The 18,319-nt window shown below is 37.6% G+C and overlaps 2 protein-coding genes across 3 annotated transcripts; both read left to right on the top strand.

Annotated features, from left to right (window-relative positions):
- The first annotated feature begins 1,514 nt into the window (after positions 1-1,514).
- LOC107711893 (zinc finger protein 131-like) lies at positions 1,515-7,345 on the top strand. Of its 2 annotated transcripts, XM_016516975.1 has the most exons (8): positions 1,515-1,630; positions 1,850-2,025; positions 2,267-2,420; positions 2,543-2,644; positions 3,573-3,717; positions 3,800-4,491; positions 4,587-4,717; positions 6,173-7,345. In XM_016516975.1, the coding sequence occupies exons 3-8, from the start codon at positions 2,297-2,299 to the stop codon at positions 6,695-6,697; spliced, it is 1,719 nt and encodes a 572-aa protein (XP_016372461.1). In that variant the 5' UTR covers positions 1,515-1,630; positions 1,850-2,025; positions 2,267-2,296; the 3' UTR covers positions 6,698-7,345. The 2 variants fall into 2 exon arrangements, with proteins under 2 accessions (XP_016372461.1, XP_016372460.1); XM_016516974.1 differs by lacking the exon at positions 1,850-2,025.
- Positions 7,346-7,968: 623 nt separating this feature from the next.
- On the top strand, positions 7,969-18,310 carry nim1ka (NIM1 serine/threonine protein kinase a). The gene is made up of 5 exons (XM_016516886.1): positions 7,969-8,070; positions 13,115-13,680; positions 14,596-14,953; positions 15,933-16,201; positions 17,313-18,310. The coding sequence occupies exons 3-5, from the start codon at positions 14,656-14,658 to the stop codon at positions 18,066-18,068; spliced, it is 1,323 nt and encodes a 440-aa protein (XP_016372372.1). The 5' UTR covers positions 7,969-8,070; positions 13,115-13,680; positions 14,596-14,655; the 3' UTR covers positions 18,069-18,310.
- Positions 18,311-18,319: the final 9 nt, after the last annotated feature.

The raw sequence follows: 18,319 nt of genomic DNA, 5'->3' as shown, positions 1-18,319 counted from the left end.
TTTTAAACGAAATATAAACATTAAAATTCATCCAAAATGTGAACAAATATATATATATATATATATATATATATCAATGATTTGTATGTACAAGCATTCAATAGGTTTACTAGTAGGTAATTTTTAAATAAATTATAATTATAGTATTATTGATTTCTTTTAATCCAAATCAGGCTGCCAACCCAAAATTTTACTTATAATACTTATTTGACCTTTTCCATACTTGAAGATAACAGAATCTTTGGGCTCCGTCGCCCTGGTAACCACCACCCGTCAGCCTCGCGCGATAAAACTCTTCCGCAGGGGCTTATGGGAACTCGAGGCCAGAGCAAGAGCGACCGCCCTTTTTCCGACGAGCGGAGGAAAAACAGCACATTGATCGCTTCAGGCCTCCAACGCGTAGAAACTACCGCACTAAACATCAGAGCGTCACCCGGGGTAAGTTCTCGGGAGCGTTAGACACCCGGCGTCACTCATTATTTAGCTGAAAGGGAATCTGTCTGATTAAAAGAGCATTTTAATGCGCGATTTGATGACGTAACGACAATGGTCCAGAAAACAAATGGCGAATGCGTTAGCATCCACAGGCCCAGCGTGCGAGTAACATGAAGTTGACTGGCACACATTGCTGCTTTTGCCGTTTGTATATTTCTGTAGGACCTCTATACGGTTGGGCTGTGGAAGTACGTGGCTTTTGCAGCAGTTTGAGCCGCTGGGTGTAAAGCAGCCCGTCTTGCGTAGAGAAGCTCCCTGTAGAAATGCGCGCTTATTCGGCATGCTGCTTAGAAATGCCCGCTACTCTATGGATCTGTTGGCATAGGGGCCATTACAAAGTATGTGCTTAATTTATCTGAAAACATTATCTGTGTTAAATGACACGCTAGTGGAAGAATTGGTTGGCTGTCAATTGCATTGACATTTAATATTTTAATATTGTAGACATACACTTAGAAGAGCTGAGCAATTGTAACTGCTTTTTGGTACCAATAAGTTACATGCATCTTTTTTTGTGTATTATAATATACATATTATACATACATAATTTTCTGGCTCGGTCATGTCTGTCTGTTTCAGTACTTGCATGCGCAGGGAAAGGGCTGAGCCATGTCTGTTGATGGAGATGTTGACTATGGGCATGAGTTTCCAGCCCATTACAAAGTGATGCTTGACAAACTGAATGAGCAGCGTCAGCTTTTAAACGAAATATAAACATTAAAATTCATCCAAAATGTGAACAAATATATATATATATATATATATATATATCAATGATTTGTATGTACAAGCATTCAATAGGTTTACTAGTAGGTAATTTTTAAATAAATTATAATTATAGTATTATTGATTTCTTTTAATCCAAATCAGGCTGCCAACCCAAAATTTTACTTATAATACTTATTTGACCTTTTGCATACTTGAAGATAACAGAATCTTTGGGCTCCGTCGCCCTGGTAACCACCACCCGTCAGCCTCGCGCGTTAAAACTCTTCCGCAGGGGCTTATGGGAACTCGAGGCCAGAGCAAGAGCGACCGCCCTTTTTCCGACGAGCGGAGGAAAAACAGCACATTGATCGCTTCAGGCCTCCAACGCGTAGAAACTACCGCACTAAACATCAGAGCGTCACCCGGGGTAAGTTCTCGGGAGCGTTAGACACCCGGCGTCACTCATTATTTAGCTGAAAGGGAATCTGTCTGATTAAAAGAGCATTTTAATGCGCGATTTGATGACGTAACGACAATGGTCCAGAAAACAAATGGCGAATGCGTTAGCATCCACAGGCCCAGCGTGCGAGTAACATGAAGTTGACTGGCACACATTGCTGCTTTTGCCGTTTGTATATTTCTGTAGGACCTCTATACGGTTGGGCTGTGGAAGTACGTGGCTTTTGCAGCAGTTTGAGCCGCTGGGTGTAAAGCAGCCCGTCTTGCGTAGAGAAGCTCCCTGTAGAAATGCGCGCTTATTCGGCATGCTGCTTAGAAATGCCCGCTACTCTATGGATCTGTTGGCATAGGGGCCATTACAAAGTATGTGCTTAATTTATCTGAAAACATTATCTGTGTTAAATGACACGCTAGTGGAAGAATTGGTTGGCTGTCAATTGCATTGACATTTAATATTTTAATATTGTAGACATACACTTAGAAGAGCTGAGCAATTGTAACTGCTTTTTGGTACCAATAAGTTACATGCATATTTTTTTGTGTATTATAATATACATATTATACATACATAATTTTCTGGCTCGGTCATGTCTGTCTGTTTCAGTACTTGCATGCGCAGGGAAAGGGCTGAGCCATGTCTGTTGATGGAGATGTTGACTATGGGCATGAGTTTCCAGCCCATTACAAAGTGATGCTTGACAAACTGAATGAGCAGCGTCAGCTGGATCAGTTCACAGACATCACTCTTATCGTGGATGGTAAGGTTTCCAGCCTTTGTACCTCCAAATCTAATATCTTTCTGAATTATCCAAAATATTATACTGTTAAATAAACAGTTGCACATATTTGGTGGTGTTGATGATTGTGGTTACTTTAACAGGACATCAGTTTAGGGCCCACAAAGCTGTTCTGGCTGCCTGCAGTCTGTTTTTCCACAAATTCTTCCAGGACTTCACTCAGGAGCCTCTAGTGGAGATTGAAGGTACCTAACAATACATAACAACCGTATGGAACCACAAACTGTTATATATTATTACAGTGTAGCCTGTTTGTCCTGGATAATGTCAAATCTTACCTCTGCGTTCCGTGTACCTGATAAAATTAGACCCGAGTCTGACCCAGCTAGACCCGGAAAAAAAAACAGCAATGTCTACAAAGCCTGAAGCCCTGCACATCAGTGGCGAGTGGTGACTTTTTCAACTGGGTATGACACAGACCATAATCAGAGATGACAAATAAGAAACATCATGGTCGGTGTAGATTTAAAAGTATGCCCATTTTTCTACCATATTTGTTCATGAAATTCATTCTTCTATGCCTCCTCACAAAGTTTACATTATCTACAGTATGTTTAATCCCATGTTGTCAGATAATGTAGCCTATACTTTAAAATTCAAGCTGTCAAAAAATGTGGGAGAATGTTTTGGTGCGGCTGCCTGCACCAGTTGTCCGGAGGGTTTGGCCATTTACACACAGCATCACAGATTGACAGAGAAGACAGAGGATAAATGCAGTGGTCATAGAGCTATTGATATGAATTGTTGCAAATAATATTGTTAAACACCGAAAAGTTGGCTTCTTTTAAAAGAGTTCACATCTCATCAGGTCCATTCTGTAATAGTAAATTTGTTTAAAATTACAAGAAGCTACCGATATCAGTCCTAAATCGTGTCTTTGACTCTAATCAAAGTTTTAAACCTGACCCACTTGAGTCGGACCTCAGGTTTTTGTATCCAAGTTGATAGCAGTTAAATCTACAAGTTGACACATTTCTGCTGTTGCATTTTATGTTCTCCCAGTCCCAGCACTAATAGTAATAATCTAAAAAATGCTTAAAATATTATATGCTCAATAATATATTATATGCTCAATAATATACTTCACTACAGTATTTTTGTTGCAATGAATAGGTGTAAGCAACACTGCCTTCCGCCACCTAATGGAGTTCACTTATACGGCTACATTAGCTGTGAATGGTCAGGAAGAAGTCAGTGATGTCTGGAGAGCTGCAGAGTACCTTCAAATGCAGGAGGCGATCAAAGCCTTGGACAACAGGTTACTCATTATTGTACATTTTCTTTTGCCTGATTTTATCCTGAAGTTGATTTTTAACTATTATGTTTCTTCTCCCATCTAGAAGGAATGGTACCACCTCAATAAACTCCTCCCAGGCCTTGACTGGAAAGAGCAATGCTAAGAAGAGGAAGATTGCAGAGACCTCCAATGTGATCACTGAGACTCTTCCTTCAGTGGAGACTGAATCTGTTGAAATTGAAGTGGAGGTAGGTGAGGAACATATTGAGGTGGAGGAAAGCGGCCTGGTGGAAGTAGTGGATGCTGCCAGGAGTTCCACCGAACCCTCATCGGATGACTCTGCGTTGGCCTTATTGGCCGACATCACCAGCAAGTACCAGCAGGGAGAGCAAACGCTCCATGTGATGAAAAATGAAGAAGATGAGACCGTAGTCATGCAGGAAGAGGCTGTTATGGCCTCCAAGACCCTGGAGAATATTGAAGTGGTGGAGGTTCAGATCTCTCAGCTGGACAACCTTTTCCGTTGTGACAAGTGTGACCACTGCTTCAAACTCTACTACCACCTCAAACAGCACATGAAGACTCACACCGCTACTCCAGATAGGGGCTTTGTCTGCAGACACTGCGGCAAAACATACGCCCGGGAAGGAGCCCTTAAACAGCACCTGAATAATTACCATTTTGATGCAGAGGAACAATCCCGGCGGCAGAAAAAGAAAGTGCATGTTTGCGAATACTGTGAAAAGCAGTTTGATCATTTTGGACACTTCAAAGAGCATTTAAGGAAGCACACAGGTGTGTGGGTGAGATGATATGAGGTTAAATGAATTTTAACAAATGTATTCAAGTTTAACCTCTAATCAGCTTTTCATTTATTCATGTATGTGTAGGTGAGAAACCCTTTGCGTGCCCGGAGTGCCATGAACGTTTTGCCAGGAACAGTACGCTGAAGTGCCACATGTCAGCGTGTCAAAATGGCGCTGGAGCCAAAAAAGGGAGAAAGAAGATCTATGAATGCCAGGTTGGTTTTAGCTAGTAACATTATCCAAACGTGCATTTTTACTCACTAATAGGGCTAAAAAAAATTAATTGCAATTTTTCTGATAAAAATTGCTATTGTGATTTAAAAATGCAATATATTGCATGCAATGCAATATATTTTTTTAAAGCTCCAGATTTTATGTGCTTGTCTATAGGTCTTCAAAACAGAGGTATTTTTTAGGCCCTGTTTACACTTGGTATTAAGATGTTTTTTGCATCTGATAACAAGTAGACAAGGGAGCCGCATTCCCATTTGCACCTGGTGTTTTAATCCAACTCTTTGTCCACTTTCAACCACTTCTGCCCTGATTTTGAGGGGAGGGTCTATGGGCAAGTGTATGTATGGGCTGTTTCTGATCTTTCAATCTAGTATTTTGAAATATGCTTGCGCAATTTACATGAGAATGCAAAAGAAGACAACGGAAAATGATATGGAGAGCAGCAGCTTACGTTTCTGCTATGAAAGCTACAAAACTATGTCGAACGCTGTGGGTTTGTTTTAGAATCAGGACTGGTAAGACAACATTGACATTTTTTCGCCTTCATACCAAACTTACGATTTCAGAGAGCAAAGTTTAAATCCTGTCTGGCTAACACGCTTCAACAGCACGTCCCTTAATATTTTAGAATTAGGTCAGTAGGCAGAGAGGAGGTGGTCTTTTGTGGCTGTTCGAACGCATTTGACCATGTGAGCGCCCACACTGATTGAATGCATTTGACTACCTCTAGAAGTGATCGAAAGTGGACAAAACTTTTACACCCCGTTCACACCTGTATTTAGCATTGTCCACTTGATATTGGATCGACCAAAATGCATCTTAATACCAGTTGTAAAAAGGGCCATAGCTAGATTACTACAACTTCAATTAAAATTCAATGAAAATGGAAAGTATAAAGTCTGGTTCAAAATATTAATTAAAACTATAGCCTGTTTCAAAGATAATCAGTCTTAATGATACTAAAATAACAACACTGTTTCAAAAATATCAATTTGACGATAATGGTACTTATAAAAATAGTAAAATATTTAATAAGAAATATTACTATTATAATATTACATTATAAAATAAAAAAATAAGTATTTAAGAACAAGATAATGTTATTTAAGAGTACAATTATAAAATATATCTATCTATCTATCTATCTATCTATATATATATATAATATGTATATGTATCATTTTCAAATGCCAAAGCATCAAGCTTAATTTTTGACAGAATACTTCAGGCTTGTTCTCTTTTGTTGACAACAGCGGGTTTATAAGCGTTATCATTTCAAGTTTAGGAAGATGGTTGCGGTCTATTGCGTTCCCAAAAACTGAAAATAAATGTATTTAATTAAATGCAATTTGATAATCACACTAAGCCATATGGCAGTTTCAGTTTTATTTTGCTTATTCGTGCAGCTCTACTCATTTATCTTTTTCACTTCTCAGGTCTGTAACAGTGTTTTCAATAGTTGGGAGCAGTTCAAGGACCATTTGGTGACCCACACGGGTGAGAAACCCAACCACTGCACCATCTGCGATCAGTGGTTCACGCAACCCAGAGACCTCCACACTCATCTGCAAGAACACCACGACTTACAGGAGAAGGTTATCGTCACAGAGGAGGTCATGATTTCAGACCCAACCACGGTCTTGGCTGTGGCGGAGGTTGAGGAGGGAGAGGAGAGGGTGATCCTGGAGGACGGCATACGTGTGGAGCATGTCACTGTGGAGCCGGTGGATGTTGTTGCTGTTGAGGAGACTTTCATGGTGGAGGAAGAGACACCGCTACAGCCTTCTCAGACTGTGGGTGGGGCAGAAGAGACAGTGGTTTTACAAGTAGATGGCGAGAGACTGAAAGAACAAGCTATGGAAATCCAAATAGCACAGGTGACTGTTGCAGAACCAGCAGACTGTGAAGTTCAACAAGAGGCAGTGGACAGTTCAAAAGAAGAAAAGACTGCAAATGTATGAAAGGCCTCCCCTGTGCATGGACATTTTGAGAATGAATTGGGAAGGTGAACCAGGCCTTTTCTCCTTTCCTACCACATTAATATTATACAGTAATGCTCAATGTGGTGCCATCCAACAAAGATGGGTCACCTGCTTTATTTCTTTAAGCTTTGCTTTTCACTTCTCAGAAAGCCATGTCTCTGTAAATCTGATCACAGGTTCAGTCATGCTTTTAATGTATGTTGTGGATAAGAATAGTAAGAGATGTAATTATTACATGAATAGTGCACGTCACCAAGACTGTTTCGGGGGTGGAAAAAATGTTTTTAAGTTATCTTTGGATGTATGTTTATAGTGTGTACAAAGCTTATTTTCATAAAAAATTTAAAAGGCAAAATGTGTCCCCAGATAATCAAGAGACAACATGTATGCAGTTCTGTTCTTGAGCTTCAGTCAATGCTGGAAATCAATGGTCTCTGCACCATTCATTCGTTTCTAGTGAATTTGCGGTTCAGCTGTACAGAGCAATAAAATAATGTATAAAATATTTGTCACAGGTTTTAACCCTGATGTGGCACTCTAAGCCTGTTTTCAGTAGCAGTGTTTAATGTGAACAGGAAATTAAATGTAATTGGGATATGCAGCAACTCTTTAGTGCTGAAGCGGGCATGGGTTAAACCAGACCTTTTCAAACGGAGGTGCTTTGACCGCCTGTAAAGGCAGTGGCTCTCAACTAGGGGGCCATGACCCACTATGGGGCCTCTAAAAACTTCTTAGAGGGCTGCAGGATGAGTTAAAATTGTTTCTCATTATTAATGTAGTTAATTTCAATATTATTATTAATATATTACAACAATTTAATTAAAAATGTTTAAACATCCCATTATAAATATTCGTTTATAAAAATTAAAATATAGCAGTCTTTATATTTTGCAAGGTGATGGCTGTGTTTAAGGTCCAGTGGAATTAGAAATTTGAAAACCACTAGTTTATAGGATCATAATCACTGTTTCTAAATTGATACTTCGACATGAATTATAATCAGGATAGTCTCAAAGGTAAGTGACTTTTTAAAAAAAATTTTTTTTACTTGGAAAACTAGAGTCTTCAATTTGTTACTCTTTTTACACATTGTGTATTTTTTGCAAAACTCAACGGGCTTTAATTATTTTTTCTTTTTTGGGAATGTCCTAATAGCCTATTGGTTTAAGAAACCCCTTTGTCCCACCTCCAAGCTGTGATTGGTTAACAGAGCTGTCCGTCACTTGACGTCCCTTTTGCTGTGACGGTGCTCGGAGTCCTCGCGCATCACATTCAGGCTATGACACGCACGGAGTTAAAACAAGCCGAGTGATCCTGCAACGAATGCGCACAACGAGCAACGCTTAAGAAAGGTAAGCATATTTACCCTTATCGATTCTCATCATCTTGAGAGGTTAAAAGCATGATGAATTCATGTTTGCCTACAAATTGTTTACAAGGTTTATAGATATCATTTGTTCAGATATCAACAGACAAATCTTGATGTTGATGTATCTGGCGTTACTGCCCAGCAGCGGTTGTTATAGAAGCCTGTAAACTAGAATTCATCTTTGGCGCAGATACGAGCATCATTTCATTAAAAATGTGGCTGGTCTTATCACTCATAATTATATTGCACATAGCTCATATAGACACTGACATGCGTGCTGTCACCTTTAGTGACTTGGAATGCGTTTAAAATAAAGATTTAACCTTGCAGAATAGTTTTGTTAAAATAATATTAATTTATAATTGATTAATATAAAATTTAATATTATATGTACCATTACTAATATATGTGTAAAAAAGATATTATATTTTTTTCTTTTTTACCAACCTTTATGACTGAACATTTATAAAGCTAGACAAACTGATTTAAACTCCTCTGATCAAATGGCATTTGTAATTAACATGATTTTAGTCTTGCATTTGGGAATTTGTGGGGGTCTAGTCTACAGAAGGTCTGGTGTAAATAATAAGGCAGCATTAGTGTTTGAACCGTACAGGTGTGTGAATCTCCAAGCCTGAATGAATAGAGCTGATCCCAAATGGCTCCTGAATAGAAGTATTAATTTACTGAGAATATTGTAATTTATGATATTGAATGATCCTTTCTAGTTTCTCACGGATTGATGTCAACTTTTGTTCAGGCTCCTTTGATGACTCCTTAGTTAGTTAGATGACATGAAACATGGTTTTAGGTCTGAGATTAAAGCTGCTTTGATGGGTTGGGAATACATTAACAGGGCACAGTGCAACAGAAGCAGCCTTTTTTTGTGGTTTCATCGCATAATCTGCATGTTTTTTTTTCTCAAAGGTCCAAACATCAATTGAACTCCTTAATTATGCTCCTCATTTAAGACTCATTAATATGGACACATTCAGACATGTATCAAAATCTGAATACATGTTCTGAAGCATGTGTGATGCTTGTGGTTTTGTGCATTTTTATTGCAGTTATGTAGAATTAATAGCATTATTTAGAAAGCGACAGTAACCAGTTAATCATTTCATCATGTAGAGTAGAGCCCCTTCAAAATATGTTTATTATTGTCATCCCCACATCTTTGTATTTGATTTAATTTAATTTTTTATTTAATAATACATATTCTGTCATTAAAGTGATAGTTCACCCAAAAATGAAAATACTGTCATTGTTTACTCACCCTCAAGTTGTTCCAAACCTGTATGAGTTTCTTTCTTCTGCTAAACACAGAAGATATTTTGAAGAATGTGGGTATCCAAACACTTCAAAGTAGCCATTGACTTAAATAGTGTGGAAAAAATACTATGGAGGTCACATTCGTTAAAATGTCGTCTTTTGTGTTCAACGGAAGAAAAAAATTCATACAGGTTAGGAATGACGTGCCATTTATCAAAATAGTAATCATATTTAATAATTGTGTGGCTGATCTGATAGTAAGAAAATGACTTGAAATTTGATAGTTGTAGCTACGTGATGGAAATTCCAGATTGGCACCTCTGGCCCCCTATTGTCCCTGATCTTTTCACTACTGAGCTCTTTTTCCCCTCTCTGTCCATGTGTCTCAATCAAAACACACACAGGAGGGCTTTGTATAGCTGTGCTTATGAGTGTGAACACAGAAGCTGCTTCTGAAATCGCATACTGAGTAGGTACTACATTTGATTTGGAACTTACTTCACGGACATTAAAAAAGATGTTCTATATATTATAAATCTAATCTGGATGTATCATTTATTATGTTGTCAGTGTCATGTGACTTATGGTGTCAGTTGCGTCAACACCTCTTCTGTGGCCTCATGGGATAGTAAAGTGTCCAGCGAATGCGCATTTCAGAATCTCGCTAGAAGTAGAAGGTCATCCTGGTACTTTTTGCCAAATATTATATGAAAACTATGCATTTGGATTTAGAACTCCTTTCACATACTGCTTTTTGCCTACTATATAGTAGGTAAGTAGGCATATTTGTATGTATGAGGAAAATGAGCAATTAAGAATTAATTGACTTAATTCTACTTCCTATAGAATGAGTGCCTGCATTTTAGAGCCAGAGGATTTATAGCTGAACCCTGTACATGCAGCAGCAAGGCTTTTTCTTACAGGGGCCACTGATATCCCATGTGTTTAGTGTTTATCTTGTGTGTAGATCAGGGCCGGATCAGTAGAAATGGCCCCTGTGGACAATGCTTAATGCTTAGTCAGTGCTTCTGTCCTATGGGGTGTGAAAAGAGTCACACAGTTGATGTAAGTATACCACATTCGAATTCCTGTCCATGAGACTCATGCTAATGGTGCTGTGTACCAGAATGGAGCTAAATGATGAGCTATATGCTTTTTTAGGAATTGATATTGAAGTTGGGGGTTTAAAAATGAGACTTTCCGTGTAAAATACTTTAAAAGAGATAGTTCTGTGAATTCTGTCATCATTTAATCACCCACATGTTGTTCCAAACATGTGTGACATGAGATTAAATCCCTTTAATTAAAAAAATATATATATTTATTGTGGAATGAAGCAGTTAAAACCAATAAACAAAGCCAAGCACTGTATATTATTTCACATGAGAGGCGGGCGTTTACTTAGAGGCACAACAAAAAATAAAAAATTAATAAAATAATAAAAATTAATCAAATAAACTGATTTATTTCTAAGGGTCAGAAAGATGGTGGAAAAAGGTGAGAGTGTGAGATCATTATGCAGACACGTGCACATCCATGCACTTGAAAGGATCTTTTTAGGATTCCTGCTTGTTTTACACTTTAAAAGAGAATTCTGTCAGCCGGTCAATCTTTGCAGCCCTTTCAGCAATCAGCAGAACACACATGCAGGAAGGTGTTTGAAGCCTGAGGATTTGAGTATTCATGAGAAACATCACTTTGATTTTGTGTGCTGTGCCTTGGTAAATAGAGCGTGTGAAGTAGGGCAGTCTAGTGTGAAGTATGAAGGTCAAATATCTGCATCAGATAGATGTAAATTTTCATCTGATTATTTGTTCTTGCTACCATCCAACTATTTATATAACAATCAGTTTATCGATCGGTATTCAGGTAAACTATGGTTAAAAAATTTCTAAAACTATCTTATTAAAAAAATGTTTTTTGTTTTTTTTTTAGTTTCCAAAAACATTAGTTTCCATCCATTTCAAATAAATGCCATTCTATCGAATTTTCTATTCATCAAAGAATCCTGAAAAAATTGTAAGGTTTTCACAAAAATATTAGGCATTGGTGATAATAAAAAAAATATTTATTGAGCAGCAAATCAGCATATTATAATGATTTCTGAAGGATCACGTGACACTGAAGACTGGAGTAGTGATGCTGAAAAAAATCAGGAATAAATTACATTTAAAAAATAGAATAAAATAGAAAAGTTATTTTTAATTAAAATAATATTTCACAATATTACAAATTTGACTGTATTATTGATCAAATAAATGCAGATAAGTATTCAGATAAATGCAGATAAATAAATAAATGCAAATAAATTATTAAATCAAATAAATCTTACAGACTAAAAACTTTTGAACGGTAGTGTATTTCTCAGTCAGGGTAGTTGAAATAAAATGTTGTGCGTATAAACCTGTGGTCTTTGAATGCTCAGTGCTGAAGCCGGCAGAATTAAGCTCTTGTTTTGTGTGAGTGAATGAAGGGGGATTAAATCTGCTTCTCAGAAAGATCTGCTGATTGCGTATAAGACTGTTCGGGTTCTCATTTGATTGTCAAATCACTGATCCTTTATGGCAGTTACACAAACAAGTAGAGAAATGTACAATACACATGCACATGTAAAGATACATAACTATAGGATTGTTTTCTCACTTTTTTTTATTCCAAAACGTTTTATCACTTGAGTGTTAAAACGTTTTTAACATGATCTGCTCCAAAGCACTTTCAACAGATCTGATTGGTTTAGCTATAATTCTAAAATGCTAATACTCGAAAGTTAAAACAAAAGAATACAGTTTGGGTCTATTGCCTCAAAGAACCCTGTTGAAAACCAAACTCAGCAGCTTATATCAGCCTCACCGCTCGCCTCCACCTGCAAAAAAACACATTGTCACATCTAAAGGTGTCTGTGCAGGTGCAATACTCAACAGTCCGGTGTGGAGAAACTGCCTCAGTTAGTTCAACACACCAACTGTTCTGTGATAAAAAAAAAAAAACATGCAAAAACCATAAAGAGTCTAAAAGTATAATGTTATGAACTACATTTTTACACTTTCTGAAAATGGATAGAAAAGGGTCCCTGAAAAACAATTGCATTCTGAATCAAAAGTTTGGGGTCTGTAAGATACAATTATAATTATAGAAATATTATTACAATTTTAAATAACTTTATTTATTACTGTAATGGCAAAGCTGAATTTTCAGCAGCCATTTCTCCAGTCTTCAGTGTCACATGATCATTCAGGAATCATTTGAATTGAATTGATCATTTGAATATGTGAATTGATATTCTGTTATTGCCTCGTATATCATTTCATTTGTGGTCCAGTGTGGCGTAATGGGCGTGTGGTGCTTGTTTTATGTGTGCTGTTAGCACTCGTGGCTCTAGAGAGTGAGGTGACAGCACTCTGTGTTCTTGTATTCTGCTCTATTGGGACATTGTTACAGGAACTACATCAGCAAACTCACCCTAACTGCATCCTGAAACACACAAATGCTCATAATGATTTCAGTCATATTTGCAGTTAGACATTTAATTTAGTTCAGATTTAATTCTAAATACTTGTGTAAACAACTGAAATTATTTAATAAATACTGCAAATGCATCAAATTTTGCCACAAAAAAATTTGCATCCTGGTTTAGACAAGCTAAATTGAAAAAGAAAAAAAAGGGGTTTACTTTAAGAAAAGGTGAGTTTAGGACAGGATAAAGGCAGTGTCATGGTACTGATATATTCTTTGTCTCTCTCTCTCTCTCTCACTAGGTAAATGGGAATCCATTAGTTTAGTCCCTATGTTTAAATTGGAGACTTAAGGGCTACTAAAAAAGGCATGGATTAGGATCTCTGTACACGCTAATCCCAGAAAGACGACTGTAGAGTGAGTCAGAAGCACCAAAGAAACACAGAGGTGAACAAATGAGAGGGAGTAACTGTTTTCAGTGTGGGACCCCCATTTCTGAATGACCAACCAGGCAAAGATGTTAAATGAGAGAAAGCACCGTACATGAAGCCAGGGCCAGCGAGAGCAACGTGGAGCCTTGTTATAGCAGCCAGGCAACAATCACAGCCATCATTGTTCTCAATGCTGATCCGCAGTCCTTTTTTATCACTGAGACAACGCACCAATTAAATCAGGCATATCTGATGAGGTTCAGGGAGATGCAGGACTGAGGGGAAAGAGCAGCACTGCACAGGGCCGCTTGGGTGAAGCAGACGACCCTAAACAGCTACTCTTTTGTACTTGGATATGTGTATAAGCTTGAGTTGAGATGTGGCGATAATGAGCTAATTTGGGAAATTGACGCAGACGTACAGGACAACATGTGAAGGTGAGAAAGGACTATCCATTCATGTCTGAATGCTTTTGGAATGAATATTTTATTAAAGTGCATTTATAAAATGATTACTATTTATTACTAAATATATTTAGAAATATAAATTGTTGTATATTTTTATTAATAAAAATTTGTATGTAGAGGTTTAGTTATTTTTTATTATTGTATATAATAATTTCATTTATATTTGTATACAATTAATAATGAATAAATATGTGTGTATGTATGTGTGTGTGTGTGTGTGTGTATATGTATATATATATATATCAAGAATAATATATTTTTAAATAAATTATCGTAAATATTGTTATAATTTTCTACTTACACACACACACATATACATGTGCATCTCAATAAATTAGAATGTCATGGAAAAGTTAATTTATTTCAGTAATTCAACTCAAATTGTGAAACTCGTGTATTAAATAAATTCAATGCACACAGACTGAAGTAGTTTAAGTCTTTGGTTCTTTTAATTGTGATGATTTTGGCTCAGGATTTTGGGTTTTTGTTAAATGTGAGCCAAAATCATCACAATTAAAAGAACCAAAGACTTGAACTACTTCAGTCTGTGTGCACTGAATTTATTTAATACACGAGTTTCACAATTTGAGTTGAATTACTGAAATAAATGAACTTTTCCACGACATTCTAATTTATTGAGATGCACCTGTATATATATCAATTACTACAATTTTAAGATTTTTAAGTATTATTGAAATAGTAATTATTATTCAGAATGTTACTATTTTTTATTATTATATATTATATAATTTGCTCCTTGATAAATGATGGATTTGTTTATAGGCAGAGGTAAAAAAAAAAAGAAAGGGTAGAAAAGCAAATGTATCTTTCTCCTTTAACTTTTCCGCTGTTGTTCTCTAATTGTGTATCATTTAATGCCCTCAGGTGGTACCTTAGTTCCAGGTCTCCTGCCATGAGCAAAGCACCCCAGTGGCCTGTGGCAGGATGACTGCTGTGTACCCGGCTGGGGGGGGCTCCGTTGGGGCCTCAGAAGTAGCCACGGGTCCCCAGCGTTATGCCCGATGGAGCCGACAAGACCGCTCTGACATCTGCACGGACGATGAGGGGACCCAGCCGCGCCGCCTCACCCCACTGGAGAAGCTCAATCTGGACATGTGCCAAGATGAGAAGATGGTGAGAGAGCTCACCGTGGGCCGCCATATCGGCTTCTACAAGATTCGTGGCGAGATCGGCTGTGGAAACTTTTCCCATGTTAAGCTGGGCATCCATGCTCTGACAAAAGGTACGTATCAGTTAAGAGCCTCTGAACTGAATTCTGTGTAATGGGACATATTCTATTACTTTACGGAGCGGTTTTCCCCACAAGCTACAGTAGGAAGCTAAAATATTGATGTATTTATTTTGGAGCAGCTCACTGACACTGTAGAATTTTATGATCCTGGGATATTCCTATAGCTCACTGACACCCTGTAAAGTATGCTTTACTCTCAGTGTTATTGTCTTGATGAATATGTGTCCTGAGAGTCAAGTTTACATTGATAATGTGGGAAGCATGCCCTCTGTCAAAGTCAAGCTGAGACTACTTGTCTGGTCCAGACACGGATTGATTATGAGGTGTCACATTTCTGTCGAGACCTTTAGAATTGCTGTAGGCCTCATCAAAGATTGCCGTGTGTAAGGGATAGGAGGTTGTGGTGTGTTCATATATACAGTTAGTAGGAATGCATATGTCCCTCAGACAAAAGAATATGAATGTTTTCTGAACGAGAAACTCCTGTAACTGAAACTTTATGTTGTCATCCACAGACAAAGTAGCCATCAAGATCTTGGATAAAACCAAGCTTGATCAGAAGACCCAAAGGCTGCTGTCCCGGGAGATATCAAGCATGGAAACACTGCACCATCCAAATATCATCCGTCTGTATGAGGTGGTGGAGACACTGACCCGTCTGCACCTGGTCATGTATGTGTCCTGAGAGTCAAGTTTACATTGATAATGTGGGAAGCATGCCCTCTGTCAAAGTCAAGCTGAGACTACTTGTCTGGTCCAGACACGGATTGATTATGAGGTGTCACATTTCTGTCGAGACCTTTAGAATTGCTGTAGGCCTCATCAAAGATTGCCGTGTGTAAGGGATAGGAGGTTGTGGTGTGTTCATATATACAGTTAGTAGGAATGCATATGTCCCTCAGACAAAAGAATATGAATGTTTTCTGAACGAGAAACTCCTGTAACTGAAACTTTATGTTGTCATCCACAGACAAAGTAGCCATCAAGATCTTGGATAAAACCAAGCTTGATCAGAAGACCCAAAGGCTGCTGTCCCGGGAGATATCAAGCATGGAAAAGCTGCACCATCCAAATATCATCCGTCTGTATGAGGTGGTGGAGACGCTGACCCGTCTGCACCTGGTCATGGAGTACGCAAGCGGAGGAGAGCTCTACACGAAGATCAACACAGAGGGGAAGCTCTCCGACATCGACAGCAAGATTGTCTTCTCTCAGGTTCTCTCAGCTGTGAAGCATATGGTGAGATGTACATGATGCAAATGAGTAGAATTCAATGAGAGAAATCTGTTATAATTGTGGACTAAATGTTTACAGGGTACAAACGTATTCTCGTTATGATTCCTCTGTTTTTCCTGACCTTTAAAATTTGGCAGATTTAAGCCATTTCATGCCAGTTTACTTTTTCAGTTTTTCGATAACATACATAGTTGGAGAACACATACATAAAGGTCAGTGACACAATGCCCATTTTTTGTCAGAATTTTTTTCAGAAATACAACATAATACAATGAAAATGCAGTTAATTCACACAATGATCTCTGATCATTTCTGAACTAAAATACATCTGTATATATTCATCTTATAGAATATATAAGATGTTATATGTACACATTTTCATCTTATAATTTTTTTATTAGGTTGTTGAATTAGTTGTTGATTAGATTGAAGTCTTTGAAAATAAAACTGTAAAAATGTAAAGTATTAAATATATTTTAATATAATTAATATAATAGTTAATAATTAGTGTTTACTTTTTAAAATATTGCATTAATAAATGTTAACAGTTGTGAAAAACTATATTTTAGGTCAAATATTTATTATATAAAGTTTTATTAGAACATATTAAAACAAATTAAATTAAATAGCTGATTTTTAAAGAAGAATTCAATATTTTTAATATAATAATTATTATTATTTATTTGCTTGTTTTCAGTGTTGTAACATGACTAAAATGTCCAAAATTGTAGTAAAAATGAATATGCATATTTAGAAGATTGCTACATTTGATTCAAAACAATGGTGAACCTTATTTATAAATAATGACAATAATGATAATGATATTTTTGGGAGGTATAGTTGAAAATAGCTGATACAAATGCCCTGATATTGTGAAGAAAAAGCCTCTAAAAGAATACAATTCTTACACAGAAACCTTTATTAAATAGTTTGGCATTTAAAAAATATAAAATAATATTAAACAAATATATATTTGAACACACTCACATATAAGATTTTTTTAATATATTTTGATACAAATATATTTACCCAGTTAAATCAGTTTAGAAACATTGTTATTCAAAATATCTGTATATTTAGTAGTTAATAGTAGTTTATCTTTCTAATTTTGCAGCATGACAATAACATCATTCACAGAGACCTGAAAGCAGAAAACGTTTTTTACACCTGTAGCACCTGTGTTAAAGTGGGAGACTTCGGCTTCAGCACCGTCAGCCGGCGCGACGAGACTCTCAACACCCTCTGCGGTTCTCCCCCTTACGCCGCTCCTGAGCTCTTCAGGGATGAGCTCTACATAGGTGCTTGTGTGGACATCTGGGCACTGGGGGTCATGCTCTTCTTCATGGTGACTGGAACCATGCCCTTCCGTGCTGAAACGGTGGCCAAGCTAAAGCGCTGCATCCTGGATGGGACGTACACAGTGCCTGCTTGGGTGCCGGAACCTTGCCAGAAACTGATCCGGGGCATCCTGCAACCCCAGCCGTCTGACCGCCGCACTGTAGAACAGATGATGGGCTGTGAGTGGCTGCTGCCGTTGGAGTTTCCAAAAGCCATGGAGCCCTTCAAACTGGACCCGCTCCATCTGGCTGAGTCTAAGCCGGGGGAGCTTGAAGAGCATGAGATAGAGGTGAGGAACGCCCTGGAGGCTCTTGGCATCACCGCAGACCACATTCGTAACAACCAGGGCAAAGACTGCAGGAGCTCCATCACTGGAGTCTATCGAATCCTCTTACACCGCTCACATAAACGACAAGCAGTGGAGAGCATGCCAGTAGTTACTCACGTAGTGAATGGAACTGATGCTAAAAAGGACCGTCTGAAGACATACAGGAGCCTTAGGCATACATCTAAACTCTGCATCATTCTGTGATGCTCGGAAAACATATACATAAATAATGGACAGCTCACAGAAGCTATAGTTCAGCTAGTTATATTTGAATATACCTCTTTTGTTATCTTTTTTCACTTGAAAATTAGATCAGTGAATGCCTCTAATAAAGTAGTCCGTATGAATGAATGGAAAGTATGAGCGTTTGCAAGTGAGTGAGTGGAAGACTTTTGTCTTAATGTCATTGATGACACATGTCATAAATGTATTTAATAAATGTAATAAAGTGCTCT

The sequence above is a fragment of the Sinocyclocheilus rhinocerous genome, unplaced genomic scaffold (genome assembly GCF_001515625.1).
Source record: "Sinocyclocheilus rhinocerous isolate Xijiao unplaced genomic scaffold, SAMN03320098_v1.1 scaffold988, whole genome shotgun sequence".
Lineage (NCBI taxonomy): Eukaryota > Metazoa > Chordata > Actinopteri > Cypriniformes > Cyprinidae > Sinocyclocheilus > Sinocyclocheilus rhinocerous.
Note: the sequence above shows the minus strand (reverse complement) of the source record. Positions and strands in the feature narration are given on the sequence as shown.

Excerpts from the sequence above, each read along its gene's own strand:
- LOC107711893 (XM_016516974.1), top strand. The coding sequence starts at position 2,297 with ATGTCTGTTGATGGAGATGTTGACTATGGGCATGAGTTTCCAGCCCAT. Across the intron at positions 3,718-3,799 it reads ATCAAAGCCTTGGACAACAG|AAGGAATGGTACCACCTCAA; the intron begins GTTACTCATTAT and ends TCTCCCATCTAG. Across the intron at positions 4,718-6,172 it reads AGAAGATCTATGAATGCCAG|GTCTGTAACAGTGTTTTCAA; the intron begins GTTGGTTTTAGC and ends TTCACTTCTCAG.
- nim1ka (XM_016516886.1), top strand. The coding sequence starts at position 14,656 with ATGACTGCTGTGTACCCGGCTGGGGGGGGCTCCGTTGGGGCCTCAGAA. Across the intron at positions 14,954-15,932 it reads CATCCATGCTCTGACAAAAG|ACAAAGTAGCCATCAAGATC; the intron begins GTACGTATCAGT and ends TGTCATCCACAG. Across the intron at positions 16,202-17,312 it reads TCTCAGCTGTGAAGCATATG|CATGACAATAACATCATTCA; the intron begins GTGAGATGTACA and ends CTAATTTTGCAG.